Source organism: Phalaenopsis equestris, unplaced genomic scaffold, assembly GCF_001263595.1.
Source record: "Phalaenopsis equestris unplaced genomic scaffold, ASM126359v1 Scaffold000765, whole genome shotgun sequence".
Taxonomy (NCBI): Eukaryota; Viridiplantae; Streptophyta; class Magnoliopsida; order Asparagales; family Orchidaceae; genus Phalaenopsis; species Phalaenopsis equestris.
In genome coordinates this window covers 874,965-901,031 of record NW_018165205.1, presented here as the reverse complement: position 1 = coordinate 901,031, position 26,067 = coordinate 874,965, and the positions used below count along the sequence as shown (strand labels likewise).

General features: G+C 36.6%; 1 protein-coding gene across 1 annotated transcript; it reads left to right on the top strand.

Moving 5' to 3' along the window:
- LOC110031066 (malate dehydrogenase) lies at nt 1–25,853 on the top strand. Its single transcript, XM_020734102.1, has 7 exons — nt 1–227; nt 16,523–16,681; nt 16,808–16,983; nt 17,296–17,573; nt 18,126–18,261; nt 18,324–18,435; nt 25,483–25,853. The coding sequence occupies exons 1-7, from the start codon at nt 185–187 to the stop codon at nt 25,575–25,577; spliced, it is 999 nt and encodes a 332-aa protein (XP_020589761.1). The 5' UTR covers nt 1–184; the 3' UTR covers nt 25,578–25,853.
- The last annotated feature ends 214 nt before the right edge of the window (nt 25,854–26,067 follow it).

The following is a 26,067-nucleotide window of genomic DNA, read 5'->3' as shown; positions in this document are numbered from 1 at the left end:
CACTTCATATTTTTGAAAAAAAAATAAATAGAAAAAATAGTAGATAATTGCTTTACCCGGGTGGTTCCGGCCGTCCGAAACAGATTCTCCGTTCCCAATAAATTTTATATACCTCGAGTCATCTTCATCAGCTGCTCGCTCTCTTTCTCAATAGGATTTCCGGCCACTGTCTTTACGAGCTCCGATGGCAAAGGATCCAGTTCATGTTCTCGTCACTGGCGCCGCAGGTTCGTCATTCCTTTTTTTTTCTTCGATCTTCTCACTGATAGGTCACAGACACAGCAAGATCTAGGGTTTTTCTTTTTTTTTTTTCCTTTATTTTTGTTTTTGTTGTTTTTTTCTTTCATCTATGATGGTACAGATGATGGTTGTTTAACTTTTTCAGTCTAGCATGTCTGTGCTAGATCTATGAAGCTATTGCGGACCTGATTAAGACTAGGGTTCAGAAAATTACTTCTAGATGTATATTTCGGTGATCGAAAGTCTCTTCGATTAAAACGGCTCGGGACTTGCGATTTACTAAAAGAACCGTGATTATCGTGGTTCCTATATCCCTAGGGTCCGATTCACTGTTTCCATGTTATTTTCACACTATGTAGTTATTTGTTTTCTTGATTTTCACATAAGCGCAAAGGATGGCGACTTTTTTTGTGCGAGCGAAGCTTCTTTGCATTATTCTCTGTGCTGGACATTGATTATTAACAAAACTTTAATGACTTTATTTTTGGGTCAGGGCCAAGGAGGGCATGAACCTAAGAGCCCCCATTGCGCATTCACTTGTGCTTGTATGGAATTCTTCACAATCACTCCCTTTGACATGACTCTTGATAGGGTCCTTACAGGATGGCTAATGAAATTGTTAATCCGACGTCTGGTCCCTGCAAGGATCATATTTTTAATCCCAAAAAGATCATATGCATTGGATCCTGAGGTTAGGATTTCTATTCGTAGTTGCTAGAGTTTCTTTTCTCTCTCGTTATTTAGTTGGTCCAACAAAAATTCATCTAGTATAGGCACATTTATTTAGGTTTCCTTAAATTTAAGGCATGCATGCCTAGTTTGTATGCAACTTGGGTATGCATTCTTGGCTTACATTCATCTCAATAATCATACCTAAAATGCATATGTAGAAGAAATACATAAGGTTGCATTAAATATAGTCACGATCGTTTGAGGTCTAACCTAGATAGCCATGCAAAGATTGGTTGTACTTATAATAGTTTTTCGAAGATTCCATCTTGTCATGTCTACCTGGTTTGAGTACACAACAAGGCTGAATTTTATTTATTAATTTATTTTTTTGACCAAAAGAGAAACAAGAAAAGGGTTGTTAATGGAAACCTAATGATATTGATTTCAAGGTCTTGCCAACACAATCTCTTGCAATATCTCGCTTGGTTGTTACACTTCTGTGTGTTTTTAAACTCATGGAATTCTGCACTTGCTATGTTTTCATTTCCTTATCTTTCCTAATCAATCCCCTCACCTTTTTTGACACCTTTTGTTTTATAATTTAATCGCGCAAATAAGACTTTTAGCAACTTAGTTGTTGTAGGGTTAGTCTAACTAATCACTATTATAACACCATATTCTGTTTAATTATTGACTTAGTTTGTAGTATGGTTGCTTATCAGGTTGGTTATAATTAATAATTAACAACATTTAATCTCTAACTAAATTTTTATTATTTGCTAGATTCAGTTATGCAATATATGATTACTATTTACTAACCTCATGTGTATATGGTTATTCTTAGTTTTAGTTAATTGCAGACATCTATATTGGAAATTGATTATTGTATTAACGATTTTTTTTTATCTTTAGTTATGTATGATGATATAATTACTAAATCCCTCAATTAATCTAATAATTAATGCTCTAATATCAATTAACTATTATAAACTTAAAGCAAAATACTATATAGTTCCTAAAATCATTGTTTGATTAATCCATGTAGGTTTCCTTGAAAATAAAATGTTCTTTTAGTGAAATGCTGTTTAGATAATTGTGTGATTTATTACTATCTAATTATATTATCTTCTAGTTGCATATATCAGTGAAATTACATATATTAATAGATGTCATTTATTGAACCTCTAATTCTCTTTTCCTTAATATGGTTCTAACTTATGCTATGTCCTTGACTCAATAAATTATTCATTATAATTATAAAATTTAAATATGACGTTTGTTAGAAGAAAAATAATTATTATTTTATTTTGGGTAAAAAATAAGTTTGAAAAACTGATAGGTTAATGTTATTTATCACTCCCGGGTCCGGAATGTGATACACATTGACAACGTGGGACATGATGGAATGAAATGAACCTGTTTTGTATTTTCAAAGAAATGATTGAATTGCAAATAAAAAAAATGTAAATTTTATTAATACTGAAATGTTCACTACTACAATTGGACTGAAAATAAAAAATTTAACTGATTCAAATAAAAAATGATAACATGGAACAACTATTCAGACTTAACAAAAAAATGCAATAGCTAAAACAAATACTAAGGAAAAATTCCGAACTGAGAAAGTGAAATTGAAAAGTCTACTCTGATGGAGATTTACTGGTGACTGAGTAAAAGCTGTTATGCAAAAATATCAAAAACAACTGTCTATTAAAACATAAATGACAAGAGAAATATGACATGCAGTATGAACAATAAGCAAGGAAGAATCACGATGTGCTTATGTAATACTATAAGACAAACAAGAGGGATAAATATCACATATGCATATCATACGAAACATGCAATTATTTCTAATCAAGTTTCTTATCATTTCTCTTTTATATATATTTACATGTACAGTCAGTTTTAATAGATATCTTGAAACGGGAAGTTTAAATACCAACCCAATAAAACCCGGTGATTTTTTGTAAAGTCTTCACTCTGCCGGCCAATCGGTCTGGCCAGCCAAAATTCAAATGGGTTTTGTCGACCTACACACCATTTCACACAAACATGCCAAATTGTTTCCATAGATATGACATGTTAAAATTATAATATTTCATGCAGACTTGTGATATAACATATTTAATTTCATTCAAATGCAAAAAAAAAAAAAAGCACTGCAGGATTAAATCAAATATGCAAAAAACTTTGCATTAATAAATTAAGATAGTCAGTGCTCCCATTATGAACAATAATATAAGTCTATAAAAAATACAATTGAAATAATAAGGACATGACTGACAATCATATAGAGTAACTATGAATATACTACAAATTGACAAGGATTAAAACTTCTAACTAGGAAGGGCCTGTTTATCTTCCAATAAATAACAGTTACTTACCTTGAGATGACAATCGCGACACTTCTACGAATTCGACAACTAGACTATCAATCCTACTCCAATAAAACATAAAGATTAATTAAGCAGTTAAATTTTACCATTAAATTAGGTATAGCCTAATTGAAATTCATTGTTACTATTATTCTTGTTATTTATTTATGATTATTTCTATTAATCTAAAATAATTTGGATTTGAATATTAATAATGTCTTGTTTTTGTCTTGATGGGGAAGAAAAAGAAAAGAAAAGTTGATTTCTAAATAAAATTTTGAGAGATTTACATACATCACACCTATCACAACATAAAATTTCGAATTAAATCCTTTATGCTCTTAAGTCTTGTTTTTTCCCCGATTTGCCATAAATTGGGATTTAACAAATGTCATGGAAGATGGATTCTTGCGGTTTAGATAAACTGAAGTGGTGAGAGGGAGGAAGGTGAGGGTTACCTTCCTCTATGGTTTTGGGTATAGGAGCGAATGGAAGGAGGAGGAAGAGTTTCGGATCTTTGTATGTCGTGATACCACTGAAGATTTCTCTGTTAGCTCCAACCGCGACAATATTTCGTGGGTTTGGTCATGAAGGCAATGATTTCGAGCAAAATTGGGAGAGGAAGATCAGGAAGAGAGAGGAGGAAGGTTGAGAGGAAGAGGGGGAGCTAGTGGGATTAAGTAGCATGCTCCGTTCTTACATAGAACAAAGAGGCAGTAGTTGAGCGATAAATCAGGAAGGCGACATGGAAGAAGGTGAAAGGAAAGGATAACATTTGGAAATAACGACGAAGGAAGTAAATAATTTGCGAGCTTGAATTTGGGAAAGCCATGAAAAAGGAAAAAAATTGCGCAGAAGGAAACATGTAAGAAAAATTTTCAATTCTTACATACTACCATCTTTACAAGAATTTAGTTCCCAAATTCATATTTAATTTTGGAATAGCTTCGGGTACTTCGTGATATTCTCTTCTTCAATCTCCAAAGTTGCCTCACTTTCTGACTGGTTCTTCCAATCTACTCTAACAAAAGGAATTGATTGACGACGAAGCTGTCAAACTTCATGCTCCAAGATGTGATCTGATACTTCTGCATAACTCATGTCTCATCGAATCCCCAATGGCTCGTACCGAATAATATGAGAATCATCATGCACTTCTCATCCAAGTAGAGAGACATGGAAGACATTGTGTAATCCTGCAAGTCTTGGAGGAAGAGCCAAACGATATGAAACTTTACCGATCTTCTCGATCATCTTGATAGGATCAATGAAACGAGGCTGAAGCTTTCTAGTTTGGCCAAATCACGTGACTCCGGGCATAGGTGCAACCTTCAGAAAATTGTGATCTCTGACTTTGACTTCAATCTCTTGGTGCTTTGGGTCAAAGTACTTCTGACGTTCCTGGGTTGCGCATAGTTGATCTCGATTCCAACGAACCTTTTTGGTAGCTGGATCCATTAGTTGTGGTCCAAATATTTGTCTCTCATTGACCTTGAAAAAACATGATGGGGATCTATATTTTTTTCCAGTGCTTCGTATGATGCCATGCTGATACTATGACAGTTGGAATTCCATGATGTTGAACGTAGATGTCTATTTAGATCTTGACCAGTTTATCCATTGAATAGGTCAACTTGATTGGTAAAAAATGAGCTGACTTAGTCTATTGACCATAACCCAAATAGTATCATGTCCTTGCTTCGATCTGAGTGATCCAACTACGAAGTCCATATAAATCTTCTCTCATTTTCACTTTGGAACGGGAGGGGGCTGCAACAGACCACCAGGCCTTTGATGTTCTGCCTTAACCATCTGATAGCAAACACTTAGCTACGAACTCAACTACAACGACTTTCATACCTAGCCACCAAAATAGCTTCTTAAGATCTCGATACATCTTATTGCTTCCAGGACGAGCACAATATAGAGTAGAATGTGCCTCATGGAGTATCTTCCGTCAAAGTCTTTGATTAGGAACATAGTCGATCTTTAAATCTCTGTGTCATCTTGATCGATACTAAACCCAGGTTTCAATCCATTATTTGTTTACTCTCTAAGTTGTAGTAAGTTTGCATCCTTCATCTAAGTTGCATGAACACAGTTCACAAGTGCAGGCTGAACTGATAATTGATACATGCTAGAATTAACTCCTGTTGGTACTATCTTCAACTAAAGTCATTCAATCTCGTGCCAACTCATGCTCTTGAGTGACTATCCAAGCTGCATACTTAGAAGGCTTTCTGATTAAAGCATATGCGACAATGTTCTCCTTATCAAGGTGATACTGAATCACCAAGTTAGTCTTTTATTAACTCGAGCCATCGTCTTTGTCTCAAGTTTAACTCCTTTTGGGTGAAAATATACTTCTAGATCTTATGATCGGTGAGCACCTCACAACGAACGCCATAAATGTAGTGCCTCCAAATCTTCAGTACAAAATAATTGTAGCTAACTCCTAGTTGTGGGTATGGTAATTCCTTTCATGCACCTTCAGTTGTCTTGAGGCATATGTTATAGCCTTGTCATGTTGCATTAGAATACATCTCAATCCTTGATGTGAAACATCACTGTAGATCTTAAGTCCATCTGTGGTAGAGGAAATGGTCAGAGTTGGGGCTGTTACCTAGTAATTTTTGAGTTTCTAGAAACTCTGCTCACAAGCATTGAGCCATTCAAACTTAACAACTTTTTGAGTCAATCTTCATAAAGGTGCAACAATGTGAGTGAAACATTCAACAAATCTCTCATAGTATTCAATTAATTCGATTAATCCAAGGAAACTACGAATATCGTGATTGTGCTCAGCCTCGCATAGGTTGCCCAAATCGAGCGTGACCGCTTGATCACGCGAATATCGTATGTGTGTTATCGCGCGGTCCCAATTAGTCCAAACCGAGCGGATTCTATTTCGCTGCCCGTTCAAGTAGATTTATTTTCCTTTTTATGGCTTATTTCCTTTTTTTAAGTATGGTTTTTGTTTGAGGGAATATTTAGATGTTACTATTTTTCTGGCTTGAGAACTTTAGCTTTTGTTTTGTGTATGTTGGAGATTGTATTCTCTGCATTCTACCCTTAGGGGTGCTGTGTTCTCTTCCTTTTGTAAGTGGTTATTTGTATCTTTCTTAGGAAGATGTGGTGGAACCCACTTGCCACCACCCTTATCTTGTCGTTTCGCCGTTCGATTGATGTGTTCAGTTCGAACAGACGCCAAACTCCTTCAACCTGCTGTTCAACAGCAGAGTTTGCCTCATAGTTCATTTTAGACATCGTTGAACTCACCTATTATCATCCCTTCGCTATTCCATAACCCCTCCCTCACTAGATTTGCTTCCTAAATATCTTCTAGGAGCCTTAGATCAGTGTCGGCGATGGTGGAGCATTGTCTTAATGATCTAGAAGTATTTCTAAACCATAAAATTTTCATTGATACCACAACAACATGGGAACTATATTTTTCTTTTTTGAGGATTTTTTGAAATGGACATTTTTTTGGTATTTATGTAGTTATTTCTTTCATTTCTGATATTGGATGTATTTGGTTTGGAGAGTAGTGTTTTCTTGTACCCTTCCAATTGTACATTGTAGTTTCTCAACAGGGAGTTGGATCCTCTACCCTCTTATTTGAGCATAGGTTTGTTTTAGTTGAATCTCTTAAATTTAATTATCTTTGCTGTGCTTGATTTTACTTTTTAATTTGGATCATTGTATTAATTTATTTTTGGCACTTTCACATAAAAATTGGTTGTTGTTACTATTAGTAATATTAGAGCTTAATAAACAATTTGTTTGCTAAATTTTTAAGATTGCTAATTTTGACGGCTTAATTTATTTTAGGATGTGACACTACAAATGCACTTGAGATTATTGTTAGTCTTTTGAAGCCAAATCACCCAGTGAAGACTGAGAACCTGGAGCCTAAGCACCGGGCGTGGGTGCTCAAGCACCCACTATGTGGGTGCTAGTGGGTGCTGCTTTTAAAGTGGGCGCTTCTGTGCCCATATTTTTGGCGCTCGACAGAGAAGGGGGCACCGAAGCGTTCCCTTGGGCGCAACTATGATGGGCACGATTCTGCTTCTTGAGGGGGGCACTTTTGCGCCCAGAGCAGTTGATACACAATTTTTTGATTTTAAGCCAATTTCGAGCGGCGTAATGTGTGCTGCGTGTAAAACTTCCTCAGGTGTTGTTCAACAAGTTTCTGGTGGAGAGAAGAGTTAGAGAGAAGGATTTCTAGGATCTCAGTGTGTGTTGTTTGCGTCGGTTCATATTAGGAATATTGTGGAGCGTCTTTTAAATTTTTTCTTGTAACTGTGGAGAAGAAACTTGTGCGAGTCATTTGCAAAATTATCTGATTTTCATAATAAATTTGTGGTGGTGCGGCTCTGTGTTTTTCTCTCGTTTTTTTCCTGTAAAATTCTCTTATGCTTTTATGGTTGTTTTGATTTTGCTTCTGTACTTCAATTCATTGTCCCAACTTTCTCGAACATTGTGATCATATTCCGTGATGAAACTAGGACGAGATTCTTTCAGAGTAGTTTCTCCCAATAAATTGGTATTAGAGCAGGGTTCAATTAGAGTGGGAGTAATGGTCGAAGAAGCAAGGTTCAAGGTGGAGAAGTTCAATGGGATGAACTTTGTTTTTTGCTAGATGAATGTGGAGGATTTACTGTATTAGAAAAAATTGAACTTGCCACTATAAGAACTTAGAAGGAAGTCGAGTCGATGCCTATGGAGGAATGGGAAGGTTAGATCGAATAAAACTGGGTTTGAATAGGTTATCACTTTCTTCATCTGTTGCGCTCAACATTGTAAATGAGAAAAATATGGTGGATCGACACTTGCGAGGTTGTACGAAAAACTTTGTGCTTCTAATAAATTTTTTTTTATGAAGAAATTATTCAACATGAATATGACATAAGACAGTTCAGTGGCAGAACATTTTAATAACTTCAACACTGTGGCGAGTCAGCTGTGTTATATGGGGTTTAAGTTTGATGATGAGGGTAGTGCACTAATGATACTATCTTCTTTGTCGGACAACTGAGATGATTTGATAACGATGGTGAGTAGTTCTTCAAGGTCTTAACTTTAATGACCTAATGGGTCTGATGCTAAATGATGAAGTTTGCAGAAAAACAACAAATGGTGAATCGTCAGGTTCCGTGTTGATTGCTGATAACAACAGAAGGAATTTGGGCAGGAAGATAAGGAGAGGTAGATATAAGTCTAAGAAAGAAAAGCCCAAGTCAAGCAGAGGAGAATGCTGGAATTACGGTAAGAAGGGGCATTTCAAGAAGGACTGCAAAGGTTCATGGAAAGCTGGTGGCGGTGGACATGACTTCTTGGTGTTCTCTTTAGTCAGTATTGAATGCTGGATAGTGGATTCAGGTGCCTCTTTTCATGGTTTCCCCAATAAAGAGGTATGTAAAAATTATACTTAGAGTGATATATGAAATGTTTATTTGTGAGATAATGCTTGCTGTATAGTTAAGAAAGGGTGATGCTAATATCAAGTTAATGATGAAACAATTTGGAAGCTTATTGAAGTCAGACATGCTCTAAATTTGAAGAGAAATCTTATCTCTGTGAGCTAACTACTAAAGGTAGGATTTGTGACAACTTTCAAAGGTGATTTGTGGAAGGTAATTAGGGTGCATTAGTGATGGCTTGGGGCAACATTATAGATACTCTTTATTTGATCAATGAAATGACTGATTTCATTGATGTGACTAAAACTAGGGTGGATGTTGGTCTGTGACACCGTAGGTTTGGCTATATGAGTGAGAAATGTTTGAAGTCTCTACTTTCAAATAGTAAACCTCAGGGTTTGAAATTAGTTGATCAGAATATCTGTGAAGATTGTTTATATGTCAAGCAAAATAAAGTTTTTTTATCGAGTGAGTCAGTGGTGAAGTCAAAGAAATTGAAGTTAGTGCATACTAGCGTATGAGGTCCTACTCTAGTTTAGTCTATTGGAGATTCTTGCTATTTTGTCACGTTTATTGATGATCACATGAGAAATGTATGAGTCTATTTTTTAAAGCAAAAATTGATTTATTTGAAGACTTTAAGAAATGGAAGACTATGATAGAAAATGAGAGACTTGAAGTTGAAGTGTCTCAGATTAGGTAATGGAGTTGAGTATCGGATTAGAAATTCAGGAATTTCTATGCTATAGAGGGGGTCAACCATGAGTTCACTGCCCCAAGGACATTGCAACAGAATGACGTATCTGAGCACATGAATAGAACAATCACAGAGTGTGCGGGTTTGTTGAAACTGTTTTGGGCTGAAGTGCTCATCAGTACTTTTGTATGAAGACTTACCTGAAGAAGCCTGGAGTGATAAAAATGTATGGCTATCTCATTTAAGAGTATTTGAGTGTTTTGCATATGTGCATGTTGATGCAGGTTCTAGAAGCAAACTTGACTCGAAATCTTTTAGGTGCACCTTCATTGGATATCACTCAAATGCTTTTGTGTAAAAGTTTTTGATTTATCAGAATCAGAAATTCATCAGGAGTAGGGATGTAACTTTCAACAAAATGGAGATGTACAAGGACAAGGTCAGAACTCAGAACAACCCGTCAACCATTTCTGAAGAATCTATATATATGGAGAGATGATATTGGTGATCAGGAAGATGGAGAAAGAAGAAGTGTTCAACCAAGAGGAACACTGGAAGTTTCTCGAACAACTGCTACAAAAGTCAGGAGATTCAACAAAATGAAACAACCCATACAAATGTTTTTTCCTTATTTATACTATTTATTACTAACTGATAGCGGTGAATCAGAGTGCTTTGAGGAAACCACTCAAGTTGAGGATTCGAAAGAGTGCGAGCTCGCCATGGATGAAGAAATACAATCTTGGAGACAAACCAGACTTGTGATTTGACGGTACTATCAAATGACAAAAGGACACTGCACAACAAATGGGTTTACAGGCTGAAAGATGAGTCAGATAGTGGCAAGCGTTGCAAGACAAAACTTCTTGTGAAGGGTTTCCAACAGAGGGAAGAAGCAGATTATACAAAGATCTTCTCCCCTGTGACGAAGATGACAACTGTGAGGGTTGTGCTGAGTCTGGTAGCAGTAGTAGATCTACATCTGGAGCAGATGGATGTAAAAACAACTTTCTTACATGGAGATTTGGAGGATGAACTCTACATGGTGCAATCACAAGGTTACAAGGTTCTAGACAAAGAAGGTTTGGTTTGCAAATTGAAAAAGAGTCTATGGCTTGAAGCAGGCTCGGAGATAGTGGTATAAGAAGTTTGACAGGTTCATGTCAGACATTGGGTACTTGAAGTGCCTGACAGACCAATGTTCACTTTGATTACTGTTATATTTTGTTGTTTTTGTATGTCTTTGACATGTTGATTGCAGGGGCAAATATGAAGAAAACCAGGACTTGAAAAATTAGTTATCAAGTGAGCTCGAGATGAAGAATTTAGGTTCAACCAGGAAGATCCTCATGTTGAGAATCAACAGAGACTGGATTGCAGAAACACTAAAGTTGTCTCAGGCAGAGTATGCTGAAAAGATCATATAGAGGTTCAACATGAGTGAGGCGAAACCAGTTAGCACTCCCTTAGGTGGTCACTTCAAATTATCTAAGGAGCTATTGCCTAACTCTGAAGCAGAGCAATCATAGATAGAAAAACTTCGTATGCTTCAGCAGTTGAAAGTTTGATGTATGAGATAATTTGTACCAAACCCGATATTACATATGTTATGGGAGTGATCATTAGGTACATTGACAATCCAAGAAGACATCATTATGAGGCGGTAAAGTGGATTCTTAGGTATTTGAGGGGAACAATTAACAATGCATTTTGCTATGAGAGTGCAGGGATTAGTCTACAAAGATTCATAGATTCAAGTTTGGCAGGAGATGTGGATAGTAGAAGTGCAACGATGTATATCTTCTCGTTAGGGAGCAACGCAGTGAGTTGGGCTTTCAGGTTGCAGAAGTTTGTTGTAGTTTCTACTCAGAAGGCCGAATATGTTGCTATTACTGATGCGAGCAATGGGATAATTTGACTACAGAGTTTCATGACAAATTTAGGCAAAGAGCAGGAGATTAGAAAACTTTACAATGACAGTATCAATACGATTCTTCTTCCTAAAAATGCAGATTTTCATGCCAGGGCGAAACACATTAAGTTGAGGTATTATTTCAGTCGCTCTTTTCTTGAAGATGGGTAGTTGTTCTTGGAGAAGATACACATAGTTCAAAATCTTGCGGATATGTTGACTAGGGTGGTGGCTGTTGAGAAACTGAAGTTGTGATAAGGTTAAGATCCACACAAAGATACGTGGCCATGATACGTGACTATGAAGGTGATTTAGATGGAGGTAGAGGTACAAATGACTGGTGCTGGGTGCTATTGTCTCCAAGTGGGAGATTGTTAGTCTTGTGGAGACAAAGCGCCCAGAGAAGACCGAGAACATTGGGCTTGGGAGTTGAAGCGCCCACCATGTGGGCACTACTTCTGAAGGGGGCGCTTTTGCGCCCCTTATGACGCTTTTGCGCCCATGTTTTGGCTCTTGGCAGATAAGGGGGCGTCTTTACGCTCCCCTTGGGCGCCTAAGCGCCCATTAGGCGCCCAACTATGCTGGTCGCGGTTCTGCATCCTGAGACACTAGCGTTTTTGCGCTCGGTTCGAGCACTTTTGTGCCCAAAGCAGTTGGTATGCAAAATTTTTGGTTTTAAGTCAAGTTTGAGTGGCGTAATGTGTGTTGGGTGTAAGGCTTCCTCGAGCGTTCTTCAACAAGTTCTTGGTGAAGGAGAGAAGAGTTGAAGAGGAGGAATTCTAGGATCTCGGCGTGCGTTGTTGGTATCGGATCAGAAAATGCAGATTGTGGAGCATCTTGTAAGTTTTTTCGTGTGAGTGTGAATAAGAAACTTGTGTGAGTCTTTTGTTTTCATAGTGAATTAGTGGTTGTGTGGGTCCGTGGTTTTTTTCCCTTTATCGGACTTTTCTGATTGTTTTGATTTTGTTTATGTGTTTAAATTTATTGTTATGTTTTTCTCGAATCCTGTGATCCTATTCTGCGATGAAACTAGAAGGAGATTCTTTCACATTAGTTTCTCTCAACAGTTTTGAGTGGCATGAGATAGAGATAAGTGAACCTCTCAATGATCCGAACAATTTTAACAAATTAGATATTGATAGAGGTCTTCGTGGAAATTAGGGCTTATGTCAGTATTTTTGTACATGAACAAAAATCTGTTGAAAAGCTTAATTGTAAATTTTGTACTAGCTTTACATGCATGAAGACAAGTTAATTAAATCTAAATGAGTTTAACTCTATTATTTGGGATTTGTCCAATATTGATGTGAGGATTTTGTATAAAGAATCAAATTTTGTTATCATTGTGCTATTTATCTTTTCTTTTGTTATTTTTGTGACTTCATGCTCTATGAAGAGATGCAATTTATTTACATGATTTTAAGAATCTGCTTTTTCTAATGAGAATTGCTATGTTTTGTGTAGAGATTTAAGAATGAATGAGGAATTTTTTGTTTAAAGGTAGTGGGGCTGTTTAAAAAGCTCATCAACTCATGTTCGACTCAATTTATGAACATAAGTTTTGAGCTTAATTTATAAACGAGTGGAACATGAACATACACTTATGCTATCATGTTTGACTTATTTTGGTTCAATCATGTTCGATTTATTTTAGCTCATAATAATCGAGTAATTAAATACTTAGTATTTATTTCATGTTCAATATATTTATTTGATTTTTATTTTTTAATGAAAACAATTTAGTATTTTTTGAATAATTTGAGTTAAATACAAGTCGCACATGAATACAAACGAATCAAATATGAATATGCTATTTATGAATAATATCAAACATGATCTGATTTTGAAAAAAATATTTTTTCGAATAAACCAAACACAAATAGAGTTCAAGCTCACTCAAGCTCGCTTACACCGTTAAGGGGGAGTTCCTTTAATAAAGGATCTATTTTTAATTATGCGGGTTTAAGTATTGTGTTAAGTTTATGGATATTACATGCTTCGATTGTAAAAGGAAATGACAGAAATGGAAGTTGCCATATTTTGAGGAGTAGCATTTGAATGATTATCATTTGGAGGACAAGCCAGTTGTCGCTACTATTGTTATACACGGTTTGTTTCATGCATAATTGATGCCTATTTTGGTTGTAAAATAGAGTTTTTAACACTAATTAGTGGATTCTTGATCCATAGTTCCAAAAGCATATGCTCTTTTAATTATTTTCCGCTTATAAGACATTTTTTGGTGGCGATGTTCCAATGAGAAGCAACTTTCATTCAAGCTAATATTAGCATTATGAACTTGAGGACGCATGATGGTGTGATTAGAAAATTGGCTGACAATTTGGCATGTACTAACATTGTGAACTTGAGGATACATGATGGTGAAATTGTTTGAAATTTTGGCATGTACTACATCTGATGAAGAATATGATATCTTTGAATGTGCTTAGTGATGCATGATACATTTTCTCAAGAGATGCTGAAGTCCTAAGGTATCATAAAGGCAAAGAATGATAATTTAAGGATGCAAAAAAGTTTACCTTCTTTTATGAAGGTTAGGTTTTGGAACAAATAAGGTCACAAGTTGAGGTAGAGACTATTGGAGATGACTATTGCACTATCTACCCTAGTACTAGGTCATGTTTTTACAATTTTAAAGTGAGGAGATGATCATTTTGGGGCTGCAAAAATTTAGTGGCAAGTGTAGTTCTAATATTGATGAATTTACTTTTGTGTGCAGAAAAATGTGTTTTATTTGTTTCTCGTGGATGATTAGGTCAGGTATCATTTGGGCTTATTGAGACTGCACGACACATATCCTTTAGGGGGTTTGAGAGTTTGGAGTGATCTGTTAGGAGATGAGTTATGCCTTAAATACAGTTTTATTTTTCTATCTATTATTAATAGGAGATTTTTTAGTTACGATGAGTATAAATTTGAGTTTTTTGGGTAAAAAATAATTTGTTATTATTATTATATGGATAAAAAAATTGTTTTTTTAGATAATTTAAAATAAATTTAAACTTGATTAGGTTAGAAAGTTTTTTTAGCATCCTATAAATTAGAGTGCATTTAATGCACCATGCATGGATTAATCTTGAGTAAAATGTTGCAGTTGTATTTTGTTCCAATTTTATAAAGATGTTGGTTGATACTCTCTTGAAAAACTTTTGAAGTGAGAATTTTCTGGCATTCATTTAATCCTTTTTTTATGATCGATTTTAAGTTATTTTCTATTTTGTTTGACTCGAATGATTCGTGGCTTCTCCTTTGTGGTAAGATTTGTTGTACTTGAGTTTGGGAAAGATCTTGTTGTTATGTCTTTTTTATTTGTACACTGATGAAGCTTCTTTATTAGGGATTAGATTCTCTCTCATATCCCATGGAAGATTTGTTTTATCCAACAACAACAACAATAAGTTATCCCATTAATTGGGATTAACTACATGAATCCTTGTTTATCCATTGTCTTATTGAGTGTCATATTTCATTTAATTTTTTTAAATTAAGATCATTTTTTTACACAATATGCCCAAGTCTTTTTATGTCCACCATACCTTTCTTAACATAAGTTAAATCTAAAATATCTACTCTCCTAACTAAATCAGCAGATGGTCGACGTTTAGTATGACCAAACCATCTAAGGCGGCGCTCTCTAATCTAGTCTGTCGATTGAGCTACTCCAACCCTTTCACAGATATATTTGTTTCGCTTTTTGTCTCTAAGTGTAAAGCCAGTCATCTGCCTAAGCATTATCATCTTAGTAACACAATTTAAAATTATGTTTTTCTTTTACAAACCAACATTTTGCGCCATAAAGCATTGCTAGTTTCACCACCATCTTATAAAATTTTCCTAAGTCTAAGCAATACTTTTCTATTACTTAATAGGCATGATGCATTCCTCCACTTCAACAATCCAACTTGTGTTTGATCATTATTTACTCATTGTTACAACTCCACTACTATATCTACTACCACTAAAATTAAATTCCATGTATTTAGTTTTAGATCTACTCAAACAAAAGCCTTTAGATTCTAAAATTTACCTCCATAATTCAAGTTTTTCTGAAATCTCTCTTTAGTCTTATCCACAAAAGAATATCATCAACAAAAAACATGCACAAAGATGCATCCTCCTATAAATGTCCAATAAGAACTTGAGTAAAGCGAAAGGATATGGGCTTAAAGCAGATCCCTGTTGTAATCCAAATGAAATAGGAAAATAATTGGTTAATCTTCATTGTTTGAACACAAGTAATAGCTCTAGCATACATATCTTTAATGAATTGAATAAAAGCAATATCAACACTTTATCAACACTTTTTTTTTTTTTTTTTTTTGTTGGCTAGAACTCTCCAAAGTACTTCTCTTGGAACTATATCATAAGCTTTTCCTAAATCAGTCATATGTTGATCCTCTTTACTCTCTCTATACTTCTCTATACTTGTTTATTGGTATTACTTTGTGGTTCATGGTTTTTTTTTTTTTTTTTTTGGGTCTATCCCTTTAATATATTGGCTGCCAATAGTTTAAAGAAATTGTCATTTAGTTCACTTGGCCAGTAGATTTCTTGAGTTTATAAACCTTGTTACCACCTTCAAGCTATCATTTATCATATTTTCTTAAAATCATGGCTGTGCTTCTTGAATTTGAAAATCTGGTTTCGATTTAGGGCATAGATAGAAAACCGCTTGGTAAGATGGAAGCCAAATGTTCTGCTTCTGGCTTATGACCATTAGGTTAAGCTCATTTGATTGGATCGGACGGTCTTTTTTATGTTCTGTAGTACTTTAATCTAAAACATGAAGCAATGCCATTATCAGGTTGCGGAGTACTGGAATTTATCCATGCTTGTCTCAATGCTTTTCACCAGTTAAGTCAGATCCTAAGATGGGTTTTGAGTCTATTGGCTTGGTATGGTATAACGTTTGTTGTCTTTTCAACTTTCCAGTATGCCGTGTATAGATTCTGTGACTATCTAGTAATGTGCATATTTTATTTCAAACTGGCTATTATAAAGATTTTTCATTTTTTTTTCATTAGGAAATTTAATCTTGCTCCAAAGGGAAATAACTTGTCTGGTTGATATCTTTTTTATAAGAGAACTTCGGTTGGATGAAGCTTTTTTGTTTTTTTATTTATTTATTAGTTTCTGTGAGTTTGCTTTTCTTGAATTTTGATCTACATATTTGTAGGACAAATTGGGTATGCTCTTGTCCCAATGATTGCTAGGGGTGCCATGCTTGGTCTTGACCAGCCTGTTGTATTGCATTTGCTTGACATTCCACCAGCGGCAGAAGCTCTCAATGGTGTTAAGATGGAGCTAGTCGATGCAGCATTTCCGCTTCTGAAGGGTATTTTGTTGTTACCTGAAATTTAGTATTCTTTCCCTGCTTAACATGTTTCTCTCTTTAAAATATTTGTCAGTCACAAATTTTTTTTTTTTTTTGAAGTTATGTTATGTAAGTTGTTTTCTACAGGAGTTGTTGCTACTACTGATGTTGTTGAGGCTTGCACTGGAGTCAATATAGCAGTGATGGTTGGTGGGTTCCCAAGAAAGGAAGGTATGGAAAGGAAGGATGTGATGTCAAAGAATGTATCCATCTATAAGTCTCAGGCTTCAGCGCTTGAAAAGCATGCTGCAGCAAGCTGCAAGGTCCACTGAAATTCATTTAGTTCTTTTATCATTTTTGGATGCAAATTCTTTTATGCTTTTGCTATGCTTTTTCTTCTTTCGAGTTGCTTCATGTAGAAATTACTAGCCTTTGGCTTATATAACTCATCACGGTTTTAGTCAACATTTTCTGTTGGCTGAAGCCAATTTATCTTTAACTGTCAAGTAATTTTTGTAAATCTTCAGAATCTTCTTTGTTTCTTTGGTAGAACTACTAATACTAATAATAATAGTATGCTCATTTGTGCTTATTTGGTTTTTTGTTCTGATAATTTATGTTTTACTTTTCTGTAGGTTTTGGTTGTTGCTAATCCAGCCAATACCAATGCCCTCATATTGAAGGAGTTTGCTCCTTCTATACCAGAGAAGAATATTACTTGTTTGACACGGTTAGATCACAACAGGGCACTTGGCCAAATTTCAGAGCGATTAAATGTTCACGTCAGTGATGTTAAGAATGTTATTATTTGGGGGAACCATTCATCTACTCAGTACCCTGATGTAAGCCATGCTACGGTGAAAACTCATGGTGGTGAAAATCATGTCCGTGAACTCGTTGCTGATGATGAGTGGTATGAATGATAATGAAACACTGTTAGGATTAGTTTATTTCACTGTCAAGTGTTTGGAAGTGCTTGAATCTCAAATCTAGGAGTTATGGTGAAATTAGCTGATATTTTCGTTGTGGTGTAGTAACCCACTTGTGTTTGTTTTGATTTTAGTTTTACTTTTATCCTCACTCATGCTGATTTTTCTTTTATTATTATTATTTTTAAGACTATAAGTAATATTTTAGTTCGTCATTCTATTAATTTAGTACTATTTTATTTATATCCAATACAAAAGCAAAACTGAACTTGACAATTTAAGCTTTGATGTTGAAACTTACCTCTTACTTTTTTTGGAAAGTAAGTTTATCTAGTAAGACTTTGTTCCACACGCCTTCAACTAACTAAATTTGAACTCACATTTAGAAGAGAAATTTAATTACTTTGGACACTTACAGTGAAATAAATTGTCTTAACCGGCGCTCAATGATTGTTTATGTTAGTGCTCTTTATTGCGTCAAGGAAATCAAACTACTGGGTCACTACCATCTGACCAATAAAATTTTACTTGTACAGGCTGAGAGGAGAATTCATTACAACAGTGCAACAACGCGGTGCTGCTATCATCAAAGCTAGGAAGCTCTCGAGTGCTCTCTCTGCTGCAAGTTCGGCTTGTGATCATATCCATGACTGGATCCTTGGGACCCCAGAGGTTATTTTCTTAAGCTGATTCTTTTATGCCTATATAAGTTAATGACACTTCGCTCAGTGCAGGGAACTTGGGTTTCCATGGGAGTATACTCTGATGGATCTTACAATGTACCGGCTGGGTTGATTTATTCTTTCCCTGTGACGTGCCGTGATGGAGAGTGGTCTATTGTTCAGGGTATGTTTGTTACTCTCTGAAGCCTCTAATTGGTTGGGGACCTAATTTCTCTTTTGTGATGATTTCTTTTAGTCAGTACTTTGTTCTATAGTTCAATGATATTTTACATTTTGATGGCCTTAGAGCTGAAAGGTCGGGAAAATCAGGGTCCTTGTCATTATGAATTAATTATAGTAAGAATGCAAACTTTGATTTGTTAACAAAATGGGCCATTTTCCATCAATCTATGAAATTTAGGTACGAGAACTAATAATTTTTGCTAGTTCTTGTAAGGAATGGGATGGAAATACCGTCTTGTTTGTATTGTCTCCCAAATTTGAGCACTAAAGTCTTAGAAAACTTTGGAGTAGGGGCTGTTGTTGATTTACTTCAGGATGAAAAACTTTACGTTGCTCAATCCTATTTTGGTGGATACAAGCTTATTATGGCTGAATATCCCAGGCTAACCCTAGTTGTTTTAGCTTTAGCTTGAGCTAAGCTCAAACTTGTCTTGAGTTCAAATTTTTGTTCAAGCATATTTATTTACAATTTTAGTGAGTTCAGATTTTTGTTCAAATGGAACATTAGGTCCTATATGACCAATAGAATGCATCCCAGCCGACTAAAGGCTTGCAAGACCAAAAAAAAGGATCAAGACAGTCCAAAGCTACTCAAGTCGAGACAAGGCATCCATGCTAACCAAAGGTTAGCCGACCAAAGGACAATCGATTGAAGGGAGGTCCAAACTCCTTAAACATCCCAAGCTAACCAGAAGCTCCCAAAAGGTCCAAGCAAATAAAGACCAACCAGGCTGTACCAAGCCTACCGGATGTTGTCAGTTGAGCAAAAGCCAAAATAGATGATTGGATGCCATCGGCTAGTCCAAAGACCCAATTTAGGTTCTCCCTACTCAAAACCAATTCCAACCGACTGGACCACTCCAAGCAAGGGCCAACAAAAGGCCAGTTCAGCTAATCGACGAGCTGCCAAACGACAGGCTCTGATATATAGAAGTCCAGAATACACTATATGACCTCCTTTAAAGCTGGGGTGAGAATTTGCTTTTAATCTTTTGTGCTCCTGTCCTCTATAAATTGGACCATACCCTATAATCAGAGGCTTTTTCCCTTTTTTTTTTTAACTGAAATATTGAAATAAAATTGGTCGCAGAGTCTGGGAACACTCCATTTTACCTTGTTGGGGGCACGTCGCTGTGCACTTTTCTCCTTCTCCCCTCTCTATCTCTCTAGCTTTCTTTCCTGCTCATGCTCCATCCCCTGAGACTCGATCTACGTGATATATCTGGATTCAACCTCCTAAAAGGTGTTGTGAGTATGGATCACGCCACAGGCAAAAAAAGGAGCACCACAAGAAAATACCCACTTCAAAGATATCTCCAACATGACATACACAAGGGAGTTTGTGCAATAACCAATATAGGAGCCGAAAAATCTCGTTTCCAGCGCCTTTCGAGTTTGGCTCAGAGGCCTTAACCTCTAAAACAAACAACCGGCTCCCAACGACTTAAGAAATCTAATGGTGAATGCCGACCGATGGTATCTCTCACTCGGTTGACATGAATTAATTGATTATGGTCAACCAAGGGATACAGACCCATAACACAGTATATAACTTTCTTCACCTAGTTCGAAAAAGCATTATTTGATTCAAATGCTTGTATTTTTTGTCTAAGTCATTAAAAAAATACGAGCCTTTTAAATTAAAAGTGTATTCCTTGGTTCAAATGACACTCGTGGAACTGGAGGCGTTCATGCACTTTGAAGTTGAGCCAATATTCAGGGAACTCAGGTTGATCGAATGACTGAATCATATTCAAATAGAAAAAACTGAAAGCAACACAAGCTGTCTGATCGGTAAAATAAAAAAATCAGTCTGCAATGCTCGTGCATCATTAACCAGATTTCCAAACTCGAATTGGATAAACTTTATGGAGGTAGTTCCCTGCCCAGTAGCAATAAGCTCTGCGAAGGATAACAAAAAATTCACCTCAGAAGTAAGTCTCGATAGACATCCTATGAATGCAACGACAAGATTCATGCCTAGCACAAGGGATAATCCGTGCGAGACGGAGATCCGACGAAGCAGCCAAGACTCGTTGAGTATAAGGCGCGAGTCGGGCATCAATATGCCAAAAATCAACAGGTGACAAAAGCTGTCTAATTGATAAATATTTCAAAAATTGATAAGTAACACAAGTTGTCCCATCGGTAAAATCTCTCTGAGACCGACGACACAAGCTTTCAAATCAACAGAGAATGTCTTAAAAACCTACCCTCAATGCCAAGCATAAAAAAACCCATGTCTCATAACTCGAATCAGTTAAAGCTCTGGAAGTGGTTTTTTGCCTAATAGCGACAGACTCGCGCAGGGTATCGAACAAATCACTCCAGTAGCACGTCTCGACATTTACCCCTCCAAAGGCAGTGACAAGATTGGCCTAAGTTCTAGCGAAGGTTGTGGTCCGACCAAGGCAATGACTCGACCGATTGAACGAGACAGGGGTAGTATAAGACTTGTGTCGGGTGGTTATAAATAAAAAATGACTAATGATCTTTCTGAAGATTTGGTTTGGCGGCTAAAAACTCTCCTGAGGGATGAGCAAATATTCATCACAAGCAATTATCGCAAGCAAATGACACGGTATAGGCAAAATACAAAAGAAGCAATGGTGAAGCAGAATATAATGAACGCTTCATTTCATTTCATATATATATATAAAGGTCACGTATATATATATATATATATATATTTCACTATACAAGTATTGAAAAAATGGAGGAAGATTTTTCTAAGTCTCACGAAAGCAACCAGAGCTATTGAGTGGAGAAGCCTACATCGCCCGCAACGTCCGACTTTTTTTGTGTCTTCCGCAAGACTCACATAAAATTCCTCCAAGTTCGCAAACTTGGGGTCCACTAGCCCTGACTTGATGAAGTGGTTGATTACCGTGACAATGCATGACTCGAAGCTGCCTTTCAAAACTTTATTTGCCGCAGATGGGAAGGAATTGCCTCAAAGAACTTTTATTCGGTTTTCATGGTTGCCACCTATTGTTGGGCGGTCGACAACAATTTTGACAGGAGAGAAATTTCAGCCTCCACCCCTTCCAATTTCCTTTAGTTTACAGTAGCTTGTTTCTACAATATTTTCGCCCATGCGGTCGAAGTTTTGGCCTTCTCAATGGCTTTTGCTCATTTGGCTTCTCCCGAGCAAGCGCTATCGATTGTAGACCGCCCAGGCTTTAATGGTATCGGTCAGTCTTTCGATAAAGTGATGGACGATCATGTTCCCTCAAAGATTTAGCTAAAGCTCGGGTTCAGAAGACCTCTACAATCTTTGAAGGATAAGTCTTTTCCGACTGATCCGACATACCAATCCGCCTCTCGATTGATCTTGGAGTGGCGCCTTTCCAAGCTTGTCCTAACTTGCATCTCTTCTCCTCATAAGGGAATCTAGCCAACTGGGGAACTTTTCCTCTTCCAAAAAGAGGGAGAAGGCGAAGCTCGTATCATAGGCAAGTTCTTTCTCCAGTTGATGCTAAATCTCCTCTTCCCGGGCTCAGGAGAGATCTGATTGGCCTCATGCCTAGCGGGCAAATCAGTGAAAGTTGTGGTAGTCTGCTGAGGAGTGGTCGACCACGTCTCAACGCTTTCCTCTGAAGCACCATCCTTTGGTATTGCTCAATTCCGACTGACTCGAGGTCTCTTTTGAGGCTTGCCTTCATGTTTTTGAAGGACCTGTAAACGACGACGAAATGTTATGGCCACCACTTCATTAGTGGCGACCCTTTGAAACATAACTGTGGTTTCAAATACAGAATAAACCATCACTGCACCTTCAACGTTCACCCCAGCAAAAAGGAACTTTGGCGCCGACCGAGGAAAATCTACTCTTGTGGCTTTAGGGAGAGTTCAAGCACTCGTGCTCGACCGATCTTTTTGGCTTTCTTTTTCTCTGCCCAAGAAGCAACCACCGCTTCCCTCTTTATTTCTTCGTCATCTGAGGTGAGACCCACATTTCATCTATCATCCGGACAAAAAAAACATTTGGAACCCGGTTAATTGTCGCAAAATCAATGTATCGAGGAATCGGCGGGAGTTGCCTATCGATCCCGACGCCCTCGATGTGAGAGTAATCCATCTTTTTATTATTAAAAATTCCTCTAGTAGGAGTGCTTGGAATCCCCAGGCCGACAGGAGATGAACCAAGGAAAACCGGAAGTTCTAATCCTTAACTTTGTTCACTAGACCCGGGAACTTGAATTTTCCAGCCGATCGAAACTTAACATAATCGTCGGGCTCCACCTAGAACAGTCAAAAGGGATATTGAAGCAAAATGATCAAGAGAACCCATCACACCCTATCTATAAGGGTCATGGGCACAAACTTTCACAAAGTTCAGTTATTGCAAATTCAATTGTCATAAATAAGATTCATTTGTTGTTTAAAATTCTTTCATTCTATTTGCATTTGTCGCCTTTAAGAAGAAAGAGAACCGATAAACTTAATATGCACATAAAAAAAAAATGTGAGCATTGATCCCAAGGTGATCTCGTGGTTCTAATTGAAGGGAACATGAGATCCCATATGACCGATATAATGCATTCCAGCCGACCGAAGGCTTGCAAGACCAAAAAACGACCAAGACACTAGAGGATAAAAATGACATTCCGGAGCTACTTAAGTAGAGACAAGGCATCCATGTTGACCGAAGGTTAACCGACTGATATAAGGTTAACCAACCAACCAAAGGACAATCGACTGAAAGGAGGTCCAAACTCCTCAAACATCTTCAGCTGACCAAAAGCTCCAAACAAATAAAGACCATCAACTAGGCTTTATCAGCCTAGCAATAGCCAAAAGACAATCAGATGCCATTGACCGGTTCAAAGACCCAAATCAGTTTCTCCATAGTCAAAAACAAGTCTAACTGACTAGACTGCTCTAAGAAGAGCTGACAGAAGGCCAGTTCAGCAAATCGACGAGTTGCTGAATGACTTGCTCCGACATACAAAAGATCAGAATAGCCTGTATTAACCCCTTTAAAGTAGAGGTGAGAATGTACTTTTTATCTTTTGTAATTCTTTTCTCTATAAATAGGACTATACCATATAATGGGAGGCTTTTCCCTCTTTTTCTGTAACTGAAATACTCTATGAAATAAAATGGGTCGCAGAGCCCGGGAACGCTCCACTTTGCCCGTTGGGGCCACGTCATTGTGCACTTCTCTCCTCCCCTCTCTATTTCTCTTCTGCTCATGCTTCATCCCTTGAGGCGTGATCTACATGACAAATTTGAGTTCAACAATATTACACTTAGATTTTTACATGCTCAAGCACATTTGGATGCACACAAAAACTATTATCTTGCACTTTTCTATAATCTTGCGAGATATTCTTTAAACAGACCATCTGATAGCGTATATGGGTCTTGCAATTGTTCTGATTCTGGATCATAGCGTCAAGGAAGCTGGCGGCCTAGCCAATGCAAGAAACAATAGAATATGCTATGTGAAAGTTATTGACAATGAAGAAGTGATATGTTATTAATCATTAGAACAATAACATGAAAATATTCAAAGAGAGATTCTAGGGATATCCGCTAAAATCTCCTAATAGGAGAGGTCAATCAAGTTAGGCTTCTTACATTGTTCTCAAGCAACTTTCAAAACATAACCCTATTTTAGTCTCCTATCATACAAGTTCACATCTATTTATAATGATCACATGGAAATTAAATACATGAAAGATGGGTACACTTGACGTGAATTTCAATATCCATCCAAGCTTTTGGTTCGTAAAATATTTCTTATGTGCATAAAGTAGCCATATGACCTTGGGATTGATAACTAGTACTTTATTTGGCTACAACGTAATGCAAATTAGAATTACGGAACTCTTTGGCCGAATTCTCCTTGTTTTGGATTGATCTTCTTTGCCATCTTCATTATGTAGATATTATTTCATTCCTTTGAATAGGCGTCCTCACTATTATAGAGGAGAATGAGGGCTGATTGAATTTTTATATTGCTTTTGTTTGAAATTTTATCCAAGCCAATATGGAAAGGGACTTGTTTCAACTTTTGCATGATGGATGACAACTTGATTTTTTTAAATATTTTTGACAATAATGATGATGATGTTTGACTTCATCATCATGCTGATGCTGATTATGACGACAATACAGAATTTACATATGTGAATGTTGATGATGATAACATGTTTTCTTTCAATAAATGGATGGATTTGTTGAAGCTGATTATTTTTCCTTCTCTGTTCTGCACCACCATCTGTTTGCAATCCTTGCAATTGCTTATATTACTGGCATATAGTTGTCAAGATCTCCTTCTTTTGTAATTTTATTGAACAATTGCTGGCAGTATCACCCAAGGTGTCCTTTTTTATGCAGAACTCTGCATTCTCATGTCCCCTAGCCATATATTAATATGCTGTTAACAATACATTTCAAATAAAACAAAATCCATTTCATCTCCTGCCAGAAACATTGAGATATTAGCAGCTCGAATAACGCAAAATCTAACTATTTCTACTTGAACCCGTAATCTAGCTATTTCGCCATCAAGTTTAGTACTGCAACCTATAGCACACATTAACAACTAAAATTTAAAGAAATTTTGCTACATTTTTAATGAGTTTACTGCGGGGGAACACTCAGATTTTGCTTTGGACATATTGAATTTGTTTAACGCTTCCTTAATATAATTGGTCTGTGAGATTAATCACTAGTAATTTTCATTCTAAATGTTTTCTTTATCCCTCTTGGTCCATATCAAACTCCTTTGATGACAAGTTCTTTATACAACTACATCCAATTTTATTATTTATATTCCAACTCAAATTTGAACCACTTCTCTATTTCCCAATGGTTTAATTTAGGTCATAGTGCAGCATACAATGCTGGCTATATTATATATCTTTTCATTAATTTATCTATTTTTGATTCTATATAAAGCCTTTTCTCGTTTTTTTTTTTTAATTTCATTCAGCGTTTTTCTGTAGTTTATGCTGAATGTTAATTACTTGTTCAGGACTGTCAATTGATGAGTTTTCAAGGAAGAAGCTGGATGCGACGGCTGAAGAGCTTAGTGAGGAAAAGGCTCTGGCATATTCATGCCTCTCTTAAAATTTACCTGAATTTGCCATTCAGCAACTCAGGTTTTGCACCCGCGGTTCCTTAATAATATAAACCTTTACTGAAGCAACTGGTTTTTAAGCTTGGACTGCATCCAGTTGGTTTCATCATTTGGATAATAAGCTTCGGTTGTGTTGTCTTTTTTATCTTTTTTCCTATTTATGAGATGATGAATTATATTATTATTGGGATTTTGTTTCACTTATGCATGCCTGTCACACTTCCCATGAGGGCAATCCTGGCGTAACCTGGTTATCATTCCCTTTATTTTGGCTGGCGCCTATGGACTTATGGGCTGGTTTGATTTGAATCGGATCTACTTTAATCTCTCTCTCTCAAACACACACACACACAAATATATATACATTTAGGTATATATGTATATCCACACACACACACACACACACACACACACACACACACACACAAACACACACGCACACGCACACACACACACACACACATAACACACACACACACA